This window comes from Anolis carolinensis, chromosome 4, assembly GCF_035594765.1.
Source record: "Anolis carolinensis isolate JA03-04 chromosome 4, rAnoCar3.1.pri, whole genome shotgun sequence".
Classification (NCBI taxonomy): Eukaryota; Metazoa; Chordata; class Lepidosauria; order Squamata; family Dactyloidae; genus Anolis; species Anolis carolinensis.
The window spans coordinates 62,492,436-62,515,747 of NC_085844.1; the positions used below are offsets into that span (position 1 = coordinate 62,492,436).

The following is a 23,312-nucleotide window of genomic DNA, read 5'->3' on the forward strand; positions in this document are numbered from 1 at the left end:
TTTTTAGGCCTGTTCCTGGGATTATTTGGGGTGCTGATTCAGAAAACTGTATTGGCTAGATCGCATCAGCTCTAGCAGATGGCATTTGTTTTGTATCTCAAAATCTGGAGCTGATAGGGGAAAATTGGTGTCATTTTTGGAACTAGCAGGTCAAATATATCCAGAAACAGGTATAACGTTTGCAGCACCAAAATGTGTGTTGGCAAGTGTTATGCTTGTTCAACATAGCCGTTCTTTGATCATTTTAACCAGCTTTAAGTCAACACTCTAGGCAAAGAATATTGGCCCAAGAAGTTGCCAGATGTTTCTAAAGGCATATCTGTGTAGACTATATTACAGTTATCAAAACAAGATATAATCAAGGCATGTCACTGTTGGCAAATTTGACATCTCCAGGAACAGGTGCAGCTGGACCACTGCTTTTCCCTGTGCAAATGCATCCCTGGATCCCAATAAAACCTTGAAAGTGAGTCATCCACATGCATAGTTAGTATACTCAAGACTGAGATTTCAAGGGAATTGCTGTATTTACTCGAGTATAATATGTCATCAACTGTAATATGCACATAAACTTAGAAGATATGCATTCCATTTTTTTTTGTTATCGAATGTATTGCACAACTTTTTCTTGCCTGTCAGCCATTCTACTGCCCTGCTCAGAAGGTCACCAGGCAAGGGGAAGCCATGTCCCTCCGTGAGGCCTTCAAAATCGAGGGGGAGATGTTCAAGGCTTTGTAAATGAGGTAAGTTAAGAAGCCATACCCCTCTGTCGAGCTGAGGCTGGTGAATTTGCCAGTCTTGGCCTAATAGAGGAGCACAGGTGGGTTTACGTGCACAATTCTAACACACCATCGAATCTAATGTGCACCCCACTTTTTGCTATGTAATTTAGCCGAAAAAGTGAGCATTTGATTCAAGTAAAAATGGTGTAACATCACACAGCATGCTTACAAGGTTTAAAATGTTAGTTTAGCATCAGGAAACATGATAAAAGTTTGTTAAATATCTGACAGAGTAATTGAGAAGTTCACATTTCATTAGGCCATATATCTTAATATATTGCACATGTAGCATTTTGAACAAAAGCTTGGCTGGCTGAGGTGTTGCCATGTAAAAAGGCAGCAAAATGGGCAATGGATGTATGAATCTTATCATTATAAATACAGTCAAAAGCAACACCACTATGGAAACAAATCAGCAATTCCCACTGAACTGATAATCATAGAGATAAATCTCCAACTAATTACAGTAGAGTCTCATTTATCCAAGCCTTGCTTATCCAAGCCTCTGGATTATCCAAGCAATTTTTGTAGTCAATGTTTTCAATATATCGTGGCATTTTGGTGCTAAATTCGTAAATACAATAATTACAACATTACTGCATATTGAACTACTTTTTCTGTCAAATTTGTTGTATAACATGATGTTTTGGTGCTTAATTTGTAAAATCATAACCTAATTTGATGTTTAATAGGCTTTTCCTTAATCCCTCCTTATTATCCAAGATATTCGCTTATCCAAGCTTCTGCCGGCCCGTTTAGCTTGGATAAGTGAGACTTTACTGTACTGAAATCTGATAGCTGCATCTTATGGGATCATACTTTAAATCAGTACTAAGATTAGTACTGATCTGCTGTCACCTTGCTAATTACAGTTATTTGTTGTCACATTAAGTCTATTATATTGGTATTATATTGCTCATTTCCATTTCTAAGTCAAAGAGCCGGTATTGTCCGTAGACGCCTCCTAGGTCATGTGGCCAGCATGACTGTATGGAGTGCTGTTACTTTCCCGCCAGAGCGGTACCTATTGATCTACTCACGCTTGCATGTTTTCAAACTGCTAGGTTGGCAGAAGCTGGGCTAACAGCTGGAACTTATCCCGCTCCCTGGATTCAAAATACCAACTTTTCAGTCAGCAAGTTCAGCAGTTCAGTGGTTTAACCCGCTGCACCACCAGGAGCACAGGTAGAGTATTGTTTAAATTAATTTTAATTGCTTCACATCTAGTTACAAAAGAGACTGCAAATAATACTCCACATAAAGGGTTGATCTTGCCACATTGCATGCCATTATCATTATGCAGAAGTACATTGAATTCATTTCCACTATTGTACCACCATAAACATGAATTTCATGCACAAATAATATCACATCAAGGATATACATTGACAAATGAAATAAATAAATAATAATAACATGAAGGCTGAATTCTCTGTAGTAAGTATAAAATGCCTCAAACACCAGATACTTAAAAAAAGTTCCAAGGTTATTCTAACAAGAGCAGATTGTTAAGAGAAACATACTATAGGCTGTGATGCAACATTAACTAGTATGTTGACATACAGAACTTATGTGCCACATGTTGAATGCCAAGATTTTTGTCCTTAGGCATGCTGTAGCTCTCTTGGCAAAAAACTCTCTCATTGTGTCATCTAAAATGATGCATTATAATCTGGGCTGTTAGGCTAGGGTTTCTCAAGAGGTAATATTTCTGTTTCACTTGGCAACTTACCTGCTGTGTTTAAACTGTTAATGACAAAGAACATTAGCTGACTTTAGTAAAAGAATACAGAAAATTTCTTCAATTATATTCAGTCACATCCTCATTGTATGGATATAAATTCTCCAGAATTGTTTAATTTCTCACTTCCTTTTAACTAAGCTCTTTCTTATTTATTTCTGTGTCCCAAGAAATCAAGTTGTAGAGACAAAGACTACTTTTACGCTAGCAGGGACATGTTTTGTACCATGAGATTGCACTGTTCAGTTGTTTGCCTTTATTGTGAAACACCTAACTATTAAAGTAGTTGTAGATACTACCTTGGCAATCAGGTGCATGGTGACACTGATGGAGAAAGGCAGCTGCACTTTCATGTGCATTCTTTCTCCTTCTGAAAGGTTAAGGAAGTGCTTCCAATTTGACAATCAAATGTAGAAGGAAAGATTAATTGCAACATGACATGGAAGCTAAATATAGAAGAAGTCATATATTCTCCATACAAGTCAAATCCATTTCCTCTATTTAAAATGAAAGCCCTATTGTCGAAACTCCCTGCATACACACAAGGGATTGCATGGCAGGTGGATTCCTTGCAAATGGCTTCTGCAAAGTCAGACAGGTACGTGAGAAAATCCACAAGACGAGAAGTGGATTGGCTATGTCTTTGTATGATATATGATGCTATTTTATGTGATGTGTTTAATAATGTTTAATGTTTTATTAGGAGAGGGTTAACTTTGATGTTTTATACTTTTTTTATCGAGGGCATTGAATTGTTGCCAACACTATGAACTGCCATGAGTCCCCTTCGGGGTTGAGAAGGGCGGTATATAAATACCACAAATAAATACATAATAAATAAGTGTTATTTTTAGCTTCTGCCACCAAAGTCAACTGGCCCTCTAGGTCTGAACTGTACACACAAAGAGTCTGCTTAATTCTCTCGACACATACAAATCTAGACATATGGGTTTTCACTAATTTTGCAGAATACAGATAAAAATAAATGGTTTCATTTAGAGTACCAAAACTGTATAATTAAACTTAGTGAAAAAGATGTTTGTAGAAAGAAAGATTGATAGTAGTACTGCTGAATTTCCTGTTTATATTCCTATAATCCCAAACATTTTGTCCCGTGTAGTTCTTCCTAAGTGACCCTTAAATTTTTTTAGCTACATAGTCACTTTACATGTCTTTTAAAATTATACTTTGGTGGTGAAGTATCTATAACACTGAAGGACCCCATGAGTCATTTGTGTATAAACCTATCAGGATAGCATGGAGCCCGTTTAGAAACATTATGATTTAAATAGGGGGGAAGTCATGGTGCATGATGTGGGCAATAATCCTAAACAAACTTTAGTGTGACGATCTACTCAAGTTAGTACAAGAGGGACTGGGCTTGAGGGGGGATTGCTTTTTTCCTGCTGTAACTGATGGTCTCTTCTATGTAAAAACAGCTGGATATTATATAGTTTTAGTTTAGATAATCTCAACATTCCTGGAAAAGATGGAATACAGAATCTGTGCATGCAGAGGACCAATTGTACTGACATGACATCTACAACCATTTCTTACATTATTTTTCTTGTAAACACAATATTTTTACAGAAGTCCATAAAATCATAGAGGGATAATCAGGAAAATTGCTCCCCCCCCCCTCAAATTTCCCTCTTCCTTTACACAATTTAGAGGAACAGCTTCACTTGATTAAATTATAGGATGTTTTGGAAAATTGATTTCCAATGAACTAATAGCTTTATCACACTGCATTCTTCTAGAGCTATCATTCCATGTTAACTGTCATAGCACTGTTCTGTGGAATTCTAGAGTTTGTAATTTATTAAGGCCCAAGAGTTCGCTGGCTGAGAATACCCCTCAATAAACTGCAAATCCCAGGAATTTACTGAATGTTTTCATGGCAATTAAGATGAAATAATAGCCTTCTAAGAGTGTAGTGCGGTAAGATTCCAAGATGGATTTACTGGGACTAATCCACCTCCTGTTATTTCTGAGTAGTGGGAAGACAAATATATGTCTTTATGGTTGCAAAGAATCTATTCCAGATACTCCATAGGTTCTATCTTTTTTAGAAATATACTTGCAGAGGAGTGCAGGAAGAGGAAATGGGATGTAACCCTGCATCTGAGAACCTTTGTATTTCTCAGTCAGGCATGAGTTTAGCATGAAGAATACAAAAATGTATTTGCACTTGCATACCAGCAGTAATTGCAAACATTAAAAATACAGGTATTGTAAATATTCTTTATTCCTGAAAATTAGCACAAACTAAGCATCTACTATGCAGCAGAACATAGCAAAGTCTGGAGAAAAATTGTTCCAAAATATTGGAGAACTACTTCTATCCATGCCCTCACATCCTCCCAGTTTTTAAAGTTTGTAATATGTTCCTGTTATAATTTTTCTTTTATGAAAAACATCCACTAAACATCTTTTAGAGAACCCTCCTTAAAGCAGAAAGTAAACTGAGCATTGATAACAAAAGCCAACAAAAACAAATTGGCAAAATTTCCCTGTGCCACCTAGAGATGGTGTAAGAATAGGGAGGTGAGAAACACATAGGGAAAACATTCGGCCTATGAGATGAAGCTTGCATGCTCTTGTTCCAACTACTATTGGACCTAATGTATAGTGATCTTTAAATTATGGTAGACAAGGTTAGGAATGTGTAATTATAGGTGTCTAGCTTTGCTGCTGACAGCCTGCTTGGCTTAAGATACTTCTATCCCACTATTGTGTTAAAATAGTTTATGTTCTTATATTGTGCTTGTCCTACGTTTCAAGGAAGTAAGCGCCAGGAAGGCAGACTATAATATGAAGATCGTACCAAAAGTAATATCTGTTAGCTCATAACTCCTTTATTAACAACATGAGACATTTGAAACTACACACATGTGTAAAGTAACTCTTTATCTTGAACATGGTATGATTAAAAATAGTCTCAGCCAGTGGCAATGCATTTTTGTGCCACCTTTGAACCCATGCATCAAATTCACTGTAGAAAAAAGCTTTAGGGTACTCTCTGGTCCAGTATTTGATAGCATCTTCCACTTTGCCTACATTATCTAAGCACTGTTCCTGAAGGCTTTCCTTCATTTGATCAAACAAGTGAAAATCGCAGGGTGAGAAATTGGGGCTGTAAGGCAGATGTGGTACCACTTGTGCAAGAACCTATAATTGCCAAGAATTGCATTACTTTGGTGTAAGTGGGTTGCATTCAGCATTATTATTGTTATTATTATTATTATTATTATTATTATTATTATTATTATTATTATTATTGACACAACGACGTTGTATGACACAGCAAACAAGATAGGTATGCTGGATTTCGTTTCACAAAATCACAAGTCGAACACTTCCCAAGCATCTAGGACTGTGTGATGTATTTTCGGATGATGCGTGCAGATCCCAGTAAGGTGGCCTTTTGCAGTTGGCAGATCGTAATTTTGTCAATGTCTATTGTTTCCAAATGCCGTCTGAGATCTTTTGGCACGGCACCCAGTGTGCCCATCACCACCGGGACCACCTGCACTGGATTCTGCCAGAGTCTTTGAAGTTCAATCTTGAGGTCCTGATAGCGGCTGATTTTTTCCTGTTGTTTTTCATCAATGCGACTGTCACCTGGGATGGCAACATCAATGATCCAAACCTTGTTCTTTTCCACAACTGTGATGTCTGGTGTGTTGTGTTCCAGAACTTTGTCAGTCTGGATTCGGAAGTCCCACAGTATCTTTGCGTGTTCATTTTCCACAACCTTTGCAGGTTTGTGATCCCACCAGTTCTTTACTGCAGGGAGGTGGTACTTGAGGCATAAGTTCCAATGAATCATTTGGCCCACATAGTTGTGCCTCTGTTTGTAGTCTGTCTGTGCAATTTTCTTACAGCAGCTGAGGATATGATCAATGGTTTCATCAGTTTCCTTGCACAGTCTGCATTTTGGGTCATCAGCTGATTTTTCGATCTTGGCCTTGATTGCATTTGTTCTGATGGCTTGCTCCTGGGCTGCAAGGATCAGGCCTTCTGTCTCCTTCTTCAGGGTCCCATTCGTGAGCCAGAGCCAGGTCCTCTCCTTGTCAGCTTTTCCTTCAATTTTGTCAAGGAACTTTCCATGCAGTGTTTTGTTGTGCCAGCTGTCAGCTCTAGTTTGTAGTGCGGTTTTCTTGTACTGGTTTTTTGTCTGCTGCGCTTTGAGGAGTTTCTGATTTTTGACTTCAATCAAAGCAGGTTCTTCACTTTGCTTTACATATTCTGCCAGGGCATGTTCTTCTTCTTTGACTGCTTGTTTTACTTGTAGGAGTCCTCTGCCCCCTGATCTTCTAGGCAGATATAGCCGGTCAACATCACTGCGAGGGTGCAGTGAATGATGAATGGTCATGAGTTTTCTTGTTTTTCTGTCCAAATTGTCCAGTTCCGCCTGTGTCCAATTTATAATGCCAGCAGTATATCTTATGACAGGTATGGCCCAGGTGTTTATGGCCTTGATGGTGTTGCCTCCATTGAGCTTGCTTTTGAGAATTTTTCTGACCCTTTGTGTGTATTCTTTACTGACCACAGTTTTCACATGTTCATGCTTGATGTTGTCCAGCTGTAATATGCCCAGATATTTATAGGCCTCTGGCTGGTGACACCTTATTGTTTGGCCATTGGGCATATTGATGCCCTCACTTTCAATGATTTTTCCCTTCTTCAATGCCACTGTCGAACATTTGTCCAAACCAAACTCCATGTTGATATCAGTGCTAAAAATTCGGACAGTGTTGGTCAGAGATTGGATTTCAGTTTCCGTTTTCCCATATAGCTTCAGGTCATCCATGTACATCAAATGTGAAATTTTGTGAGAATTCTTAGATGTTTGGTAGCCGAGATTTGTTTTTTGTAAGATTGTTGACAGAGGGATCATGGCAATAATGAAAAGCAGAGGGGACAATGAATCTCCCTGGAAAATTCCTCTTCTGATGTTGACAAGTCCATAGCTTTCATTTCCAACAAACAGTTCAGTTTTCCAGTGCTCCATCATGTTTTCAATGAAGGTGCCAACGTTTTTACTAATCCCGATGGCGTCCAGGCATTTGATGATCCAGCTGTGTGGGAGTGAGTCAAAGGCCTTTTTGTAGTCAATCCACGTCATGTGAAGATTAGCTTTTCGGCTCTTACAGTTCTCCAGAATCATTTTGTCAATCAATAACTGGTCTTTTGTGCCCCTGCTTTTCCGTTTGTTGCCTTTCTGTTCATCTGGCAAGATGTTTTTTTCTTCAAGATAGTCTTGAATTCTGTCAGCTATGATGCCAGTCAGTGGTTTAAACGTAGTGGGCAGACACGTTATTGGCCTGTAGTTTCCTGGTGCTGCTCCTTTTGCTGGATCCTTTTGTATCAGGTAAGTTCTTCCAGTTGTTAGCCATTCACTGATACTTCCTTTCTGCAGCATCTCATTGAATTGTTGGGCCATTTTTCCATGTAAACTAATCAGATGTTTGAGCCAAAATCCATGAAGTTGATCACTACCAGGCGATGTCCAGTTCTTGACTTTTTGCACTCGTTTGCTGATCATTTCAGTTGTTATTTCCATCTGCTCCATTTTGTTCTGTGATAATTTTCCTTCGAACTCCTTTATCCACCCAGCGTTTTTGTTGTAGTTTTTATTATTTTCCCAAAGTTCTTTCCAGAACTTCGTTGTTGCAGTTTTCTCTGGTTTTATGGTTACTGTGTCTGTTGTTTGGTTCAGACTCTGGTAGAACCGTCTTTGATCTGATTGAAACAGTAGATTTTGTCTGTACTGGATGATTCTGGCTTCATACCTTTCAATTTTTCTGGCTGTTGCTGTAATTTGTTCTTTCACGATTTCCAAAGCTTCTTCAATTTTTCTGGCGTTCAGCCAGTACTTTCGGATCAGGTATTGCTTGATTTTGTCATTCTTCAGTTTCTTCTCTTTCATATTTTTCAGGTTACTTGCATCTGATCTAAGCTTTTTGATTTTCAACTCTAGCCTGACCTTCCACTTTGGTTTTTCAGTTGATTTTCTTTGGGGCTGCCTTGGTTGTAGGAGCCCAAGCTCTTCTGTTACTATCACTGCTGCACTGTAGGCATACTGGTTTGTTTGTTCAATTGATGTTATTTGGACAGTGGAGAGTGCTGCATTCACATCTTTCATGAGAGGCGCCAGGTGTCTCTTGGGCACTGTTTTTAGAGTTGGGAGCCGCTTTCTTATTGCATTTGCTGCAGCATGAGCCATGATCTTATCCTTGAGCTCTTGTTGTCTTGCTGTCAAGGTTCCTGGTGGTTCAACAGATGTTTCAAGTGCTGGTTCATCAAATTCTTGCAAAAGCTCCACACTTTCTTCTGGTTCATTATTATTATTATTATTATGTTTACCCGATTTTCCCCTCTATAACAGGCATGGGCAAACTTCGGTCCTCCAGGTGTTTTGGACTTCAACTCCCATAATTTCTAACAGCCTACCAGCTGTTCAAACTGGCGTTTTCTGTAACAACAATATTAACTGGTTCAATGCAACCATAATTTTAAAGCAAATAAAACTAGAAAGACCTTCTGAAGGATGGGAAGACACAAAGATAGTGGGGATGGCATGGAACAGACTGTGGTGGAGGCTCCTTCTTTGGAGGCTTTTAAGCAGAGGCTAGATGGCTATCTGTCGGGGGTGCTTTGAATGCGATTTCCTGCTTCTTGGCAGGGGGTTGGACTGGATGGCCCATGAGGTCTCTTCCAACTCTACTATTCTATGATTTTATACATAATTAGCCCCCAGACTTGAACAAAGCTTTCCCAGAGCAGGTTCTTCCACGTGCACATTTAATTTGAAGTCACACTCTATCACAGATTAATAGTCTTAAAATTTATTCTTCACTTAATGAAAAACAAAAATAAAATATTCACAGATGGATTTGGGAGCATATAAACTAGCCTGAAGCCAATTTTATGCTAAATTATATTAATGCCACATTTTGGAATGGTTACAGCTACAGGTATAGATTTTTACTATATTTCTGAAGAAAAAAATGAATGTACAACAATGCTGAATATATTTATGGAATGTGATTTGTTACTTTGCTGCTTCTATTTTTTCTCTTTTTTCATTTAGTAAGTAAGTACTTGTTTAAAACATAAAGTAGAGAATGTAATTAAGGGTGATTAATTTGAGACAGACTTCTTAAGTACTCCGCTAATATGTTATGTTCTCTCAGTAACTTGGAAACTGAATATACCTCAGAGCTGTAAACACTAGCAAACCTATCTTTGTGTGCCAGGATCTGGTGATCATTAGAATGCTGTAGCTTGATCTCTATGCCAAACACCCAGTAAAGACTCACACCATAAATATGAGCCACACTGAAACAATTAGTTGTACAATGACAATATAGAAAGTACCCATTTTGGGATATTTAATTGTCTGAAGCTATATGTGTAAAATATTTTCATAATAATGCTGACTACTGCATTGTGTTACAAACATCATAATGATACAACCTCAAAAATAACCAGTACATTAGCAAGCTTAATTTAAATCCATCAAATCCAGATGTAGGTCTTTACTTCAAAGTATTCATACAAGTCATTTTCTATATGTGGAGCAACTTTCTGAAAGACACCCCCTCAACCATTTGTTCTGTGTGCAAAAGCAGATAGTAGGACTTCTAAAAATACTTGCAGAGGAAGTGTAGACCATTTAAATGGTGGGTGTCATTATTCTGGCAGATTAGTTATAAAATAAAATTAGTTATAAACTAATGCATAAAACTTGCTCACAGTCATCTTATTTTGGTAAACAAAAGTAAACTATTCAAAACAAGAATAAATAGACTTTGGAAGTACTGTATTCACCAACAGGCTTGTTAGTGCATAATACAGTATGTCTACTTAGAAACCAATATAGGCAGTCTCCAAGTTACAAACATCCAACTTACAAATGACTCATAGTTAAAAATGGGGGGTGAGACAACAGGAAATGAGAGAAATCTACCCCTAAAAAAGAGAATTCCCCAAGAGTTATCATGGGGAAAAGCTGTCTCCACTGAAGCTGTATCACCAATCCTTGTTCCCACAACATGCCATTTTTTGTGAGCCATCCAGTCCAACCCCCTGCCAAGAAGCAGGAAAATCATATTTAAAGCAGTCATCATCACTTAGGGGATCAAATCAAGCAACATTAAAAATATTTCCTAAACATGTCAGCTTTTACAATGGTAATCTCACATTTTAATATAAAATGGTTGGTACAATTTGATGTTTTAATACTATCTGTTCATAAGAACATTCTTTACTGCCTCAATTTCCAATCAACTTACAAAGAAGGTTTTGAAATGGTTTTTTAAAAATAAAAAACTTGCAAAATATTTTTCTGAAACAAATCTATGAAACGTGCTAACATTTCTGCTATTAAATCTATTCAGAGAGCCTTTATTTCCAGCTTTTGGGGATGCACAGAGGATCCAGTGGGATGGGGGAATCACCCTTCCTGATTGTATTGAGTGAATCAGTTCTCCCAGAACATCTTTAGTAAAGTCAGATGCAAAAATGAACATAATCAATCTTGACTTCTCGATTAGTAGAAGACTTGAGCAGGGTGGTTGATAGGGTGACATGAAGGTCTTCTTATCCATAGGGTCAAGGTTGACTTGCTGGCCATTAACAAGAGTTTGAAAAATCCTTTTTTAACTCTACCATAAGGAATGCAGCAATTGTGTAGCATGGACTGTGGCTGGGGAAAGATGCATCTGTTGTCTGTTTCATGAATAAAACAAGTTACATGAGCAAGTTGCATCAGGTTCGTGAGGAGGATAGTGGTCTTGATACAACATCACCAGACCCACAACTTGCTGAACTTGAACCAACAGGATTCAGCTATGTACAGTAGACCACCAGGCCCACAACCCATTAAACTTGAACCAACAGGATTCAGCTATGTACAGAAGAGAGATAAACACTCTGTGCTTACCTTTCAAAGCCAATTTGTCGTAGTATTTTCTCCCATGTTGAACCTATAGAGGCAAGGAAGAAAACTCATCAGTATCAGTTTTTTGCTTTCTTTTGATTCATTTACCCTCTAAACTGTGGAAATAGCACGAAACAAATCCCCCTTATGTTAGCTGAAAATCAAGAATACTGTGATGGGCTATGATGTGATTTGTTCCCATGCCTTATTAAAACAGCCTTACTAATGTCCTTGACAATTTGGTACTACAGATCATAAGCTTGTTGTAGAAGCATCTACACTTACTTCTGTGCCAGAAGAATGATCAACACAGCACAACTTCAATTGTATTGAGGCTATTTGAGTACTCTTCAAGCTCTTTGAAGAATTGCCCCAGTTATATATGATTCACTGCATAGCAAAACTTTGTACAGTTCACATTTTTGCATTGTTATGCTATCTATTTAAGATTAAATTATTATGAATGTTGATTGAGTGTGATTAAATTATTACATCATATGCGTCAAATCCAGTACCATTTTTCAACCTGTGTTTTTCACCAAATTAGCCTCTACTGCAAAACCAAACTGCAAGTAATGTTTTATAGTGTGGCATTCAAATATTTATTTGGATGAAACCCTACTGTGTTCAAGTGGTGTTAATGGCTTTACATTTACAGTTTTAAAGACCCTCGTCTTTTGATGCCGAGTAGGCAGATGAATGGATGGATGGATATAGTGCATATACACATAAAACCACTTTACAGTGATGGTGAAAAGGAAATGGGTTTGATTCAGCATATTAATCATAGCAGGCAGCATATTTTAGGTGTTTCTTCTCTTACACATATTAAGACGTTTTCCTTAAAACATTCATTTGACACCAAAATGTGAATCGTAAACAAGAAAATTAATCTGGAATATTAAACGATGAAATATATTTAAATTAAAAATTGATGGCTCCAATAAACATACTAGCCTTTAACAATATTAATTTCAATGTAGATTGCATACACCTTCTACTTTCCCTTTTTGTATCTGAATATTCCTGAAATGCTGTTGAGAAAAATAGTAATCCAGCAGATGTATGTTTAATGAAATGACAGATAGTTGCTTTTTTCTGACCGAGAAAAGAAAAAACTTTCACATATGGATTTTGTGGTGCATTATAGATTTATTGCCTGAAATGCAATAAAATCAAGGTCAGATGACTGGTCTTTCTCCCACCCAACTGCAGGCCCACCCTTTCCAAGACCTTAAACAGTTTGCTGCCTTCACTAAAGTCTAAATACCCTACATACACTAAACTCTGCTAGATCCCAAAAGCTAAGCACAGTCAGCCCTGATTAGTACTTGGACGAGAGACCAGTAATTAATACTAGGTGCAGTGAGCTATATTTCAGAGGAAGGACCTGGCAAAATCTCCTCTGAGTAGTCCATGCTTAAGTAAGCTTATGAAATTTATGGGATCACTATAAGCCAAGGGTTGACATATATACATAAGGAATCATCTTTTCATAATACACAAGCAAAAATGGTATAGTGAGGTATGAGATAATTTTTAAAGAACATGAAAAAAGTTTAGGAATGATTATATTACTGATGGAGAAATGCATCAGTTAATTGACCCTTCAAACTTTTAGAAGAGCTAAAACATTAATTTTATATAATAATCACTGCAGTCCATTTAGTATCAGGGATCTTCTCCTCACCGCTTCAGTTCTTGCAATTTTCTGTAGACATTCTAGGTCTGGACAGCCATTTATTTTTGTTTATTCTCCTCATATAACAGCATGGTATCACTAGTTTTAAGTTGCTATACTTAAAATATATGATTCCTATGATTAAAGTTTTGTTTCTGAAACTTACACTAGATTGCTTTGCTGCTTAAACAATCCCCATCTGTTTTCCACATTTCTGTTTTTGATTAACTTGAGCACATATATTCACAAAGAGAAGCTGAAGCACTGAATATTTTCAGGAGTTTCTAGTTATACCTAACAGCAACAACTGAGTAATAGCACTTGTCATTCTACCTCCTGCCCAGATGAATCTACAGCACAGCTCTGATGCTATACTGTATTTACCACAGTAACAGCCAAAACAGAACTTATAACTTCAGGTCTATGAAGACCTTTTCTTTTCTTTTCTTTTTCTTTTCTTCTTAGAGAAAATGTCTAGCACTGTAATTACAGTTTTCAGAACACCCTATACCAATTTTAAAATCTTCAAAAATACAAGTAAAATTATTAATACTATATTTTTATTTAAAAATACAGAGATAGGAGTAGCAGATCCAGCTGAACTAGCTGGGAAATGAACTTCAAGAAGGAGACACAGTCACAGATATGACCATCTTCCATTACCCAAACCAATTATGGTAGTGCGATGATCACGACATGGGGAAATCTTCCTTACCAATATAGGTGGAGGCAATGTAGTTTGGATACCCTGAACACAAGTTATTGAAAGATGCAATAAAAACTTGTTAAGTTTGGCCATGAATGACCTAGTTCAGTAGCTGGGGAAATACAGCTACTGTAAAATGGGAAATCACATGCTTCCAATGCGATCAACCACCAAGACTCCCGTTGTCACATTATGAGTCATCTAAAATCGATTGAGCTCTTTCAGTGGAAACTCTACACACAGTGTATTACAATAACTCAATCCACATGTCATCACATGCCAGGTTTAACTTTCTGGGAGCAGGAACATCTGATATACCACCTTAACCTGAACATGAACTAAATAACATAGCCTGGAAATGCGACACAATCCATTCTGGCATAAATGTCCTAGTACTCCTAGAATATAAACCTGATTTTTAAGGGAATACAACCCAATCTGATTCATGCAGAACATGCAGGGCCGGGCTGTGGCGCAGCTGTTGAGCAGCTGCCTTAAATCACTCTGACCATGAGGTCATGAGTTCGAGGCCAGCCCGTGGCGGGGTGAGCACCCGTCAATTAAAAATAAAAAATAGCCCCTGCTCGTTGCTGACCTAGCAACCCGAAAGATAGTTGCATCTATCAAGTAGGAGATAAGGTACCACTTATAAAGTGGGGAGGCAAGATTAACTAATTTACGACCTGGAATGAGGAAGTGCCGTCAGTGTGGATGATGAAGCAGCTGCTCCCCCCTGTGGCCAGAATCGAACATCCCCTCAGAAGAAGGTTAACTTGCCTCTGCGTGTGTCTCTCAGTCTCTGTTTGATGTGTTTATGGGCATTGAATGTTTGCCCTATGTGTGTTATAATGTGATCCGCCCTGAGTCCCCTTCGGGGTGAGAAGGGCGGAATATAAATACTGTAAATAAAATAAATAATAAAAATAATAATCAGATCTATCCCAGGATAGATATTGAAGTCATCCAGCACAACCTGTGGACAGTCCAGCACCATGAGTGAGGCCACTGCAACAAACTCATATAGGTAAATCAGGAATTCATGCTTTAGGTTTGCATATTTTCATGAAACTACTTTCTTTCTGTAAGTTCCAAAACCAATATCAAGGAAATTTCTTCAGCTCAGGCTGTGGCTGAATCTAATGCATGTCACAAGGAATACAGTTAATTTGGGGGAAAATATTATATGACTACCTAGTGCAATAACTATGGATACCTGAATAAATTTGAGGTCCTAGCAAATATCTCAGCAGTTATAGTTTGTCTATAAAGCCGTCCTATAAGGGAAGCTCCCAGAGTGACAGACAAGTATCTATGATTCATCAGGTTGTCTATACTTAGCATGCAGAGTCATGAGAAATGTCATGTTAACAATTAGAACAAACAATAATGCATGTACATTCAGTATTCAAGAGCATAATTTATGAACTGTTGACAACTTATGTGAAGCAAGCTAGCTTGGGAGCATTTCTGGTTTATTTCAAATTAGGAACTCTGGATGACAACAGATTTAGGGGAAGGAGAAGGAAGTCTAATCAGGCCAAATCTCTCTGGGTATGCAACATCTGTGAAGAAATTGTGCAGAGCTTCTGAAATGCAATTTGTATCTTTAATCTTCTCTCTTCATATCACTTATTTTACAACTACAGGCAGTACTCAAGTTACGAACAACATAGGTTCTATAGGTTTGTTCTTAAGTTGAATTTGTATGTAAGTCAGAACAGGCACATTTTTAAAGTGTAACTCCAGCTCTCTGTGTGTATGTGTGTGCACGCGTGTGTGTGCACAAGCTTTAGATAGCATAGGGAAGGGTTAACACCCCTGCAGGGCCGGTTCTTATAGAGGCCCATGAAGCCGCCGCTTCGGGCGCAGCCCTTGCTGGGCGCTCTCGAAGCGGCAGTGGCGGTGACCACTGGGTCGCTCACTGCGGAACAAGGAAGTACTTGCTATTCTCACAAGATTTCGCAAGATCTCGCGAAATATTGCGAGATCTCGCAGAAATCTTACGAGATCTCGCAGAAATCTCGCAAGAATAGTAAGTACTTCCTTGTTCTGCGGTGAATGACCCAATGGTCACCGCCGCCGCCGGTAAGTTGGGGGGGCGTAATTTCGGGGGGGGGGGCGGCCCTAGGTTTGCGTACATACTGAAAAAACCTAGGGCCGCTCCTGCATCCCTGTGGTGTTTGCTTTGATGTCTGTGCCCCTGTTCAGAAGATTTCACCTCACTTTCTGTCCCTGAAATAATTGGATTTTGGATTTTGAAAAATTTGGCTTGTTGTGGAAACAAGGATTGTTGGTGTTTCAGTGGAGATGCCTTTTCCCCATGACAACTCTTACAGGAATGAATTTCCATTTCTAGGGGTAGATGTCACTCATTTCCTCTTGTCTAACCCTCCTTCTTAAGTGTGAGCCATTTGTCGGATGTTTGTAACTTGGGAACTACCTGTAATGTGATCTATTTTTAAATTTAGAGGGGGAAAAAACAACACAATATTTGGAAAAAAACTGAATTTAAAAAATGCTTTTAAAAATGAGACAACGCCTCTGTGGGATTCTCTATGTCCTACAGTGCAACTCTGCAGTCAACCTCCCACAGAGGCTGATCATACAGTCACACTGGAGGATCCAGAGTAGAGCTTTCCAAACATCCCATGTTGGCGACACACCTTTTAGGCATGCATCTTTTTGTGACACAGAAATTCAGTTTTACTAGCAAACGAGCAGTTAAACTAACCCTTTACAAGAGATACAAACCAATACATAAATTGCAATAATGAAATGTATGTGTACATAGTACAGGCAGTCCCTGGGCTATGAACAAAATAGGTTCTGTAGATTTGTTCTTAAGTTGAATTTGCATGTGAGTTAGAACAGGTATATTTTTTAAGTTTTACTCTAGCCAAAAAAAGTTTTAGCTTTGGATATCATAGGGAAGGGTTAACATCCCTGTAACACCCTCAGTGCTCTGCATTTTGGAAGAATGGATTTAATTATATATATGTTTTAAGTTTTATATTGCATTTTAAACTGTATTATTAATGTTTATATGTACTGTAATTTTTTTATAATTATGTCTTGGGCATTAAATTTGCCAATTGTTGTAAGCCGCCCTGAGTCCCTTCAGGTGAGAAGGGTGGGGTATAAATGCTGTAAATAAATAAATAAATAAACGAATAAGTCCAAAACACCTGGAGGCCACAGGTTATACAGGCCTTCTATAGGCCAGGAAATACACACATGCTAGAGAAAGAAAGAACTCAAACAGAAAATCCAGGAATATCTGCATCTAATCTATATATATATAAAAGGGTAATGAAATTTCGGCCTAGGACAAAACAACAAAACGTCACATCCCAGAAACACTAAACTTGGCAGCACAACGCCTCATCCATGCCTCTACGATCATACAACAAAAAGAAAAGAAAAATAAAGTCCTAATTAGAGGGAGAGGAATAATTGTTTTTATCCAATTGCTGCCAGTTAGATGACTAAGCTCCACCTACTTGGTCTCCTAGCAACCCACTCAGCTCAGGGGACAGGCAGAGTTAGGCCTCACTTAGGCCTCTTCCACACTGCCTATAAAATACAGATTATCTGATTTTAACTGGATTATATGGCAGTGTAGACTCAAGGCCCATCCACACAGCTATATAATCCATTTATAATGGACTTAATGTCAGGGGAAAACCTTTACCCTTTACCTTACCTACCACCAATTCCTCAATACTAGTTATAATATATAATTATAAATTACAACAATTTATAATTAAATAGCTTGTAGGACCATAGTAGAAGGGTGTGGGAAAAGAAAATAATAAATGGGAGGCAACTTTTAGGAGACGAGAAAAGAACATTCAGACCTACGGGGCCATTTAAAACACTTCAAGAACTGCTGTTTTAAAGGCTGAAGTGCTTCTGGCAGGATTTTTTTTTTTTTACATGTAGATGGATTTTGCATCAAGAGTTGGAAATTGCAAGAGCCCCAATTCCCTTTTCATAATGCAAACTTTACAGCTCATAAACCATTGGTAGATTTATAACAGAGAAGCTCTATTTGGAATGTCTTCTGCATCCTGTTCTCTAGGGATGATTTCTGTAATATTTTTCATGGAAAGCAAAAAGCTGATGAATCTACAGAAGCCAGCCTCTTTTAGCAGGAAGACTGTACATTTGAGCCCCAGAGACAAAATCCTCAATCAGGGATCAACAAAAATCACAAGGGTGGCCCACAAAGAAGAGTTTACTAGGTGCATGAAAGCACACTAGTGGGATCACACACCAGAGTCACATTTCTGCTACAGAGCTCTGGTGCTGTGTGAGATGCTGCAGGGCAGTAAAAGAGAATCTTTACCATAATACGATGGACAATTTCCAGATCATGGAAACAAACTGAGTAATTGGACCTCTACATAGCAAATACAAAACCATCCTAGAGGGGAAATTGGACACTTTTCTCTCAGATTTTATTTTTATTTAGAAATTGGAAATCCATACACAAAATGCAATGAATAAAATAAATAAAATTATTATATCTTGGATCCATAGCAAGTCAACTGGTAGAGTATGCACCACTAGTTTACCAACAGTAAAAAAAAAGAACATTTGAACACACTTTTCCAGAGTTTGACACGCTCATTTAAAGGAACTAGGGAAGGTTAGGGAAGAGAATACTTTATTGCCATATAAATAAAGTGCAGAAGTGTTTTTTTTCCCTTCCATCCTCAAATACATCATACCTTACGTTAAACACTGAGACAGTGCTAGTTTCCACATTCTATCCATTTCCAAAGAGTGATAAATTTAAGAAGAGCCATGTGGGGTGGTTATTTGACTCTTGGACAATAGGGTTAAAATCCCCCACTCAGCCATGGAAACATTCTGGGAGACCTTAGGCAAGTCACCCCCACCCAGCTTCAGAGGAAGGTAATAGTAAATTTCCTCCGAACAAATCTTATCAAGAAAACCATGATAAGTTTTCTTTAGAATCCCAATTAGTCAGAAATGACTAGAAGGCAGACAACAAAAACAATGATAATCAAAAAGCAAAACTCCAGCTCAGAGGTTCTCAAATTGTGCTCCTCCAGATGTTTTGGACTTCAGCTTCCACAAGTCCTAACAGCTGGTAAGCTGGCTAGGATTCCTGGGAGCTGAAGCCCAAAACACTTGGAGGAACAGTTTGAGAAACACTGCTCCAGCTCATTGCAACTTTCAGCATAGCAACTGAAAGCAGTAATATTATCAAGGTTATATTGATGGGATAATGGGGAAAATATTCCTATTGTTTGGTTGTCAGAGATATCTTTACCTTGCTCCAAAACCATTGCTGGAGCAACTGCAATCTAACATTCTAACATGGCAGAATTAATAGGTAAGAAATATCACACTATTCTTCACAGATCTAAAAATATTGAATGACTAACGTAAGTGCTTTCCACCCTTACAAAATAGTTATTTAGTTAGGCTTCTCAGCAAGGATGAGCAAGGAAGTATTGTTTGAAGATAGGCCTACATGACAGAAATATCAATTATCAGGTGGCATAAAGTATTTCAGACCTGGTTACATGCCTTAATTACAGGAAAACAGGACCGTTGAAACATGCTCAAGGTGGATGCCTTTGAAGAACATACAGTAACTTCTGCTAGTTTAGAAACATGCATCTAGACAATTGACTGCAGTAGGTTTAAGGAACATGCAAACTGTCATATGACAGAATTCTGAAATCCAAAATACTCCAAAATCTGAAATTATCTGTGTGAATGGCTGAGGTACCATTAATTTCTGGTTCAATGTACAGTAGAGTCTCACTTATCTAACATAAAACGGGCCAGCAGAACACTGGATAAGCGAAAATGTTGGATAATAAGGAGGGATTAAGGAAAAGCCTATTCAACATCGAATTATGTTATGATTTTACAAATTAAGCATCAAAACATCATATTTTACAACAAGTCTGCCACTTGTTTGGGAGCATGGCTGCACTTGTGTTGTTGTTGGGTGTGTTGGCCTGTTGTGCGTTGCTGCCAAGAGAAGCAGCTGTGGATCCAGGTGGGAGGCAGACTGCGTTGGATAATACAGAACATTGGATGAGAGAAAGTTGGATAAGCAAGACTCTACTGTACTTTGTTTCATGCATAAAATTATCTAAAATATTGTGTGTAAAATTATATTTAGGCTATGTATATCTGTATACCAAGTATAATGTGTTTTTAACTGAACCAGATATAGTACTTTTTATACAAGTTAGTACAACATATTTTATACCTAAACTGAAATTTTATCATTATAGATACAAACTACAAATCAGCAAGCAAGGAAGGTGGTTTTCTATCAGGTTCAAACAATTCAGTTCTGGGAAATGTATTGTACTCTCAAAAAGTTGGCTTCCAACTGAAAAAAAATAAAGAATCCTCCTCCCCTCCAAGATTTTTTTCAGTTCCTGCCAGATGTTTAAAAGTCTAGATCAATATGAAAGCAGGATATGAGCTATATGTTTACCTTATCCATGCCCTTTTAAACAATGCCGCAATTTTCAATCTTAATATTAATATTCTAGTAAGTAGTATGCTTTGAACTATGCTAAAAACAAAACATCAGAACCTTTAAAAACAGTATTGAGACACTAATAATATTTTCACAAATATAAAAGCTATTGTTCTACTACTTTCACCTTTACAAAAGTCACAGCTATTACTTACATAGAGCGCAAAAAGACAGAAATTTATAATCCGGTTATACAAGTAGTTACCTTCTCTGGGACTGGTTAAATATTAATGGTAATTCTGCTCTAGAACAAACCTCCAGTTAAACTAGGAATCTCTCACCATAAAGTATGTACTTCATGCTAATTCCCCACATCAGCCTGTAAAAATCTCTGCAGATCAAAATATAATTGATGGGAAAAATTCAAGTTTTTCAACAGATTTATTTTGTTGGATGGATGGGTGGAATGTATAAATTCCAAGGGAATCTGTACCAATTACATGAAATGAAAAGGGAATCCTGCCAGATGAATCAGTCTGGCCATTACAAAAATTCTTAGTCTAATGTATCAAGCTAATTCAAAACTTCCTATCCTTATTTTACATGAGTGGTTCCAAGGATATAAGATATAAAACCATGTTTCCAGTACAAAACACACTTTCAGAAAACTCCTCACTAGGATTATGAAGAGGAATCAAATATAGTCTGCACAATTTCATAACTGTGAGTGCAAAGGATTCATGCACAAGCAATAAAACACAACATGCTCAACAAAGGTTTAATTATATGGTAAGAACATTAGGAACCCCGGTGGTGAAGTGTGTTAAAGCGCTGAGCTGCTGAACCTGCAGACCGAAAGGTCCCAGGTTCAAATCCCGGGAGCGGAGTGAGCGCCTGCTGTTAGCTCCAGCTTCTGCCAACCTAGCAGTTCGAAAATATGCCAATGTGAGTAGATTAATAGGTACCGCTCCGGCAGGAAGGTAACGGCACTCCATGCAGTCATGCCAGCCACATGACCTTGGAGGTGTCTACGGACAACGCCGGCTCTTCGGCTTAGAAATGGAGATGAGCACCAACCCCCAGAGTGTGGATTTAACGTCAGGGGAAAACCTTTACCTTTTAAGAACATCTATCTGTCAAATAATATATTTGTACACAGTTTCATCAAAACGGCAATATTCAAAGGCAAAAAGGATATTTAAAGCAAAACCAAATTTTCAGTCTCATCACTTAAGTTTGGGTAAGATTCAGACCAACGCAAATTTACAAAACAACAATAATCCAGATTTCAGTTCAACTTTTCAGACTAGTGGGAAGACTGTCTCTGAAAGTGGCAGAGTCTTCTTTTTTTTTTTTTTGGATGTTTTTGATCATACCTCTTAATGATGCTTTAGCTTCAGATTTCCTGGATTGACAGAAAACTGAATTGGGTCAGTCTTCTCAAAGTGGTGGTGAATGAATCAGCATCAGTGAGCCATGGGCTGCTGGCCCAGGAAAGTTTCCAGGAAACAAAGAAACAATTGTAGGCTCCTTCTTTGGAGGCTTTTAAGCAGAGGCTGGATGGCCATCTGTCGGGGGTGCTTTGAATGTGATTTCCTGCTTCTTGGCATGGGGTTGGGCTGGATGGCCCATGAGGTCTCTTCCAACTCTATTATTCTATGATTCTATGTAGCCAATGGACACAAATATGGTACCAGTTTGGGGGCAAATACTGATTCCTCCACATTGGCTAGCTTGAAAGGCAATGGACTGGATGGCTTCTGAAATAAAGTCCAATAAAGTCGGACTACAAAGACATGTGCTTTGAGATGCAATAATGCTCTGAAAACAAAGGGAATAAAATAAATTGCGTTTTGAATGTAACCAGCAGCTGAACTTAATTTCCAGGTGCCAAAGCTTTCTGAAAAAGTGCTATTAACAATGTATTTTTTCAATATGAAAGCTATGAATAACAGTGAACACCTGCACCATACTCTCAGCCAATGGTGCAGACAATGAACAACTGCATTTTTTATTTAGTTGTACAGGTTTTTACACTCAATATGCACAGCATTGCACTGGCTGCATTTAATTTCAGTTGACCAGATATTAATAAAGGGAAATCAATTCAACATGAAATGCAATTAAAAATGATACATTGAAAATTCACAAGTGCACCAACCTAGAATTAGCAAAATATTGCATTTGGGAAAGGATTCTAGGCAGTCATCTCAACATATGGTAGTAATGATCACAAAAAAACCCAGAAGCAATAATCCCACACTTAAAATGTCAGTAATGATTTCAAGGGGGGAATTGTCCCCCAAAACCCTAAGGTATTTCAAACCACTGAAAAAGGAAGTCAAAGCATGCAGATGTTTGAGGTTTTAAGTTAAAGGTTTCCCCCTGACATTAAGTCTAGTCGTGTACGACTGAGGGTTGGTGCTCATCTCCATTTCTAAGTCGAAGGGCTGCCGTTTTCCGTAGACTCCTCCAAGGTTATGTGGCCGGCATGCCTGCATGGAGCAGTTATTCCAAACAACTAGATTCCATTTCAAATTAGCGAGAGGAAAGAAAATTATCACAAGAACGAGAAGATATTGGAAGTCTGGATAACTCCCTATATCAAAGGGTTAATTTAGAAATATAAAAAGAAAGTAAAACTCTCATTTAATATTCCCACCCTATGGTGGTATTTAGTAATCCAATGTATATTTTATATTTCTAATATATTTTGACTTGAATGAAAAAGGTGTCAGAGTATACTGAGATCTCAAAGGAATTATCAAAGGAAGTTATAACCCTGTGTGATATCATCAAAAGAGTGTAACCTAGGAGTGGACAATTTCTAAGGGCGAGAAAGCTATATTGGTTGCCTAAGGGGGCCTAGTGGCCCACCTGAAATTTATTTTGATATTGAGCATTGAATATGGGCCCCCATGGATCCAAACAGGCCAAGTACACCCTCTAGTGGCTCCCAGGGCATGGCTAATTG

General features: G+C 38.1%; 1 protein-coding gene across 7 annotated transcripts in view; it reads right to left on the minus strand.

Moving 5' to 3' along the window:
• Nucleotides 1-23,312, minus strand: part of piezo2 (piezo type mechanosensitive ion channel component 2) — a 310,405-nt gene that overhangs the window by 163,747 nt on the left and 123,346 nt on the right. For all 7 annotated transcript variants that reach the window (XM_062980525.1, XM_062980529.1, XM_062980526.1 and 4 more), the window contains exon 4: nucleotides 11,477-11,519. In XM_062980525.1, the coding sequence (XP_062836595.1) occupies nucleotides 11,477-11,519 (43 nt within the window). The remainder of the gene's footprint in view (nucleotides 1-11,476; nucleotides 11,520-23,312) is intronic.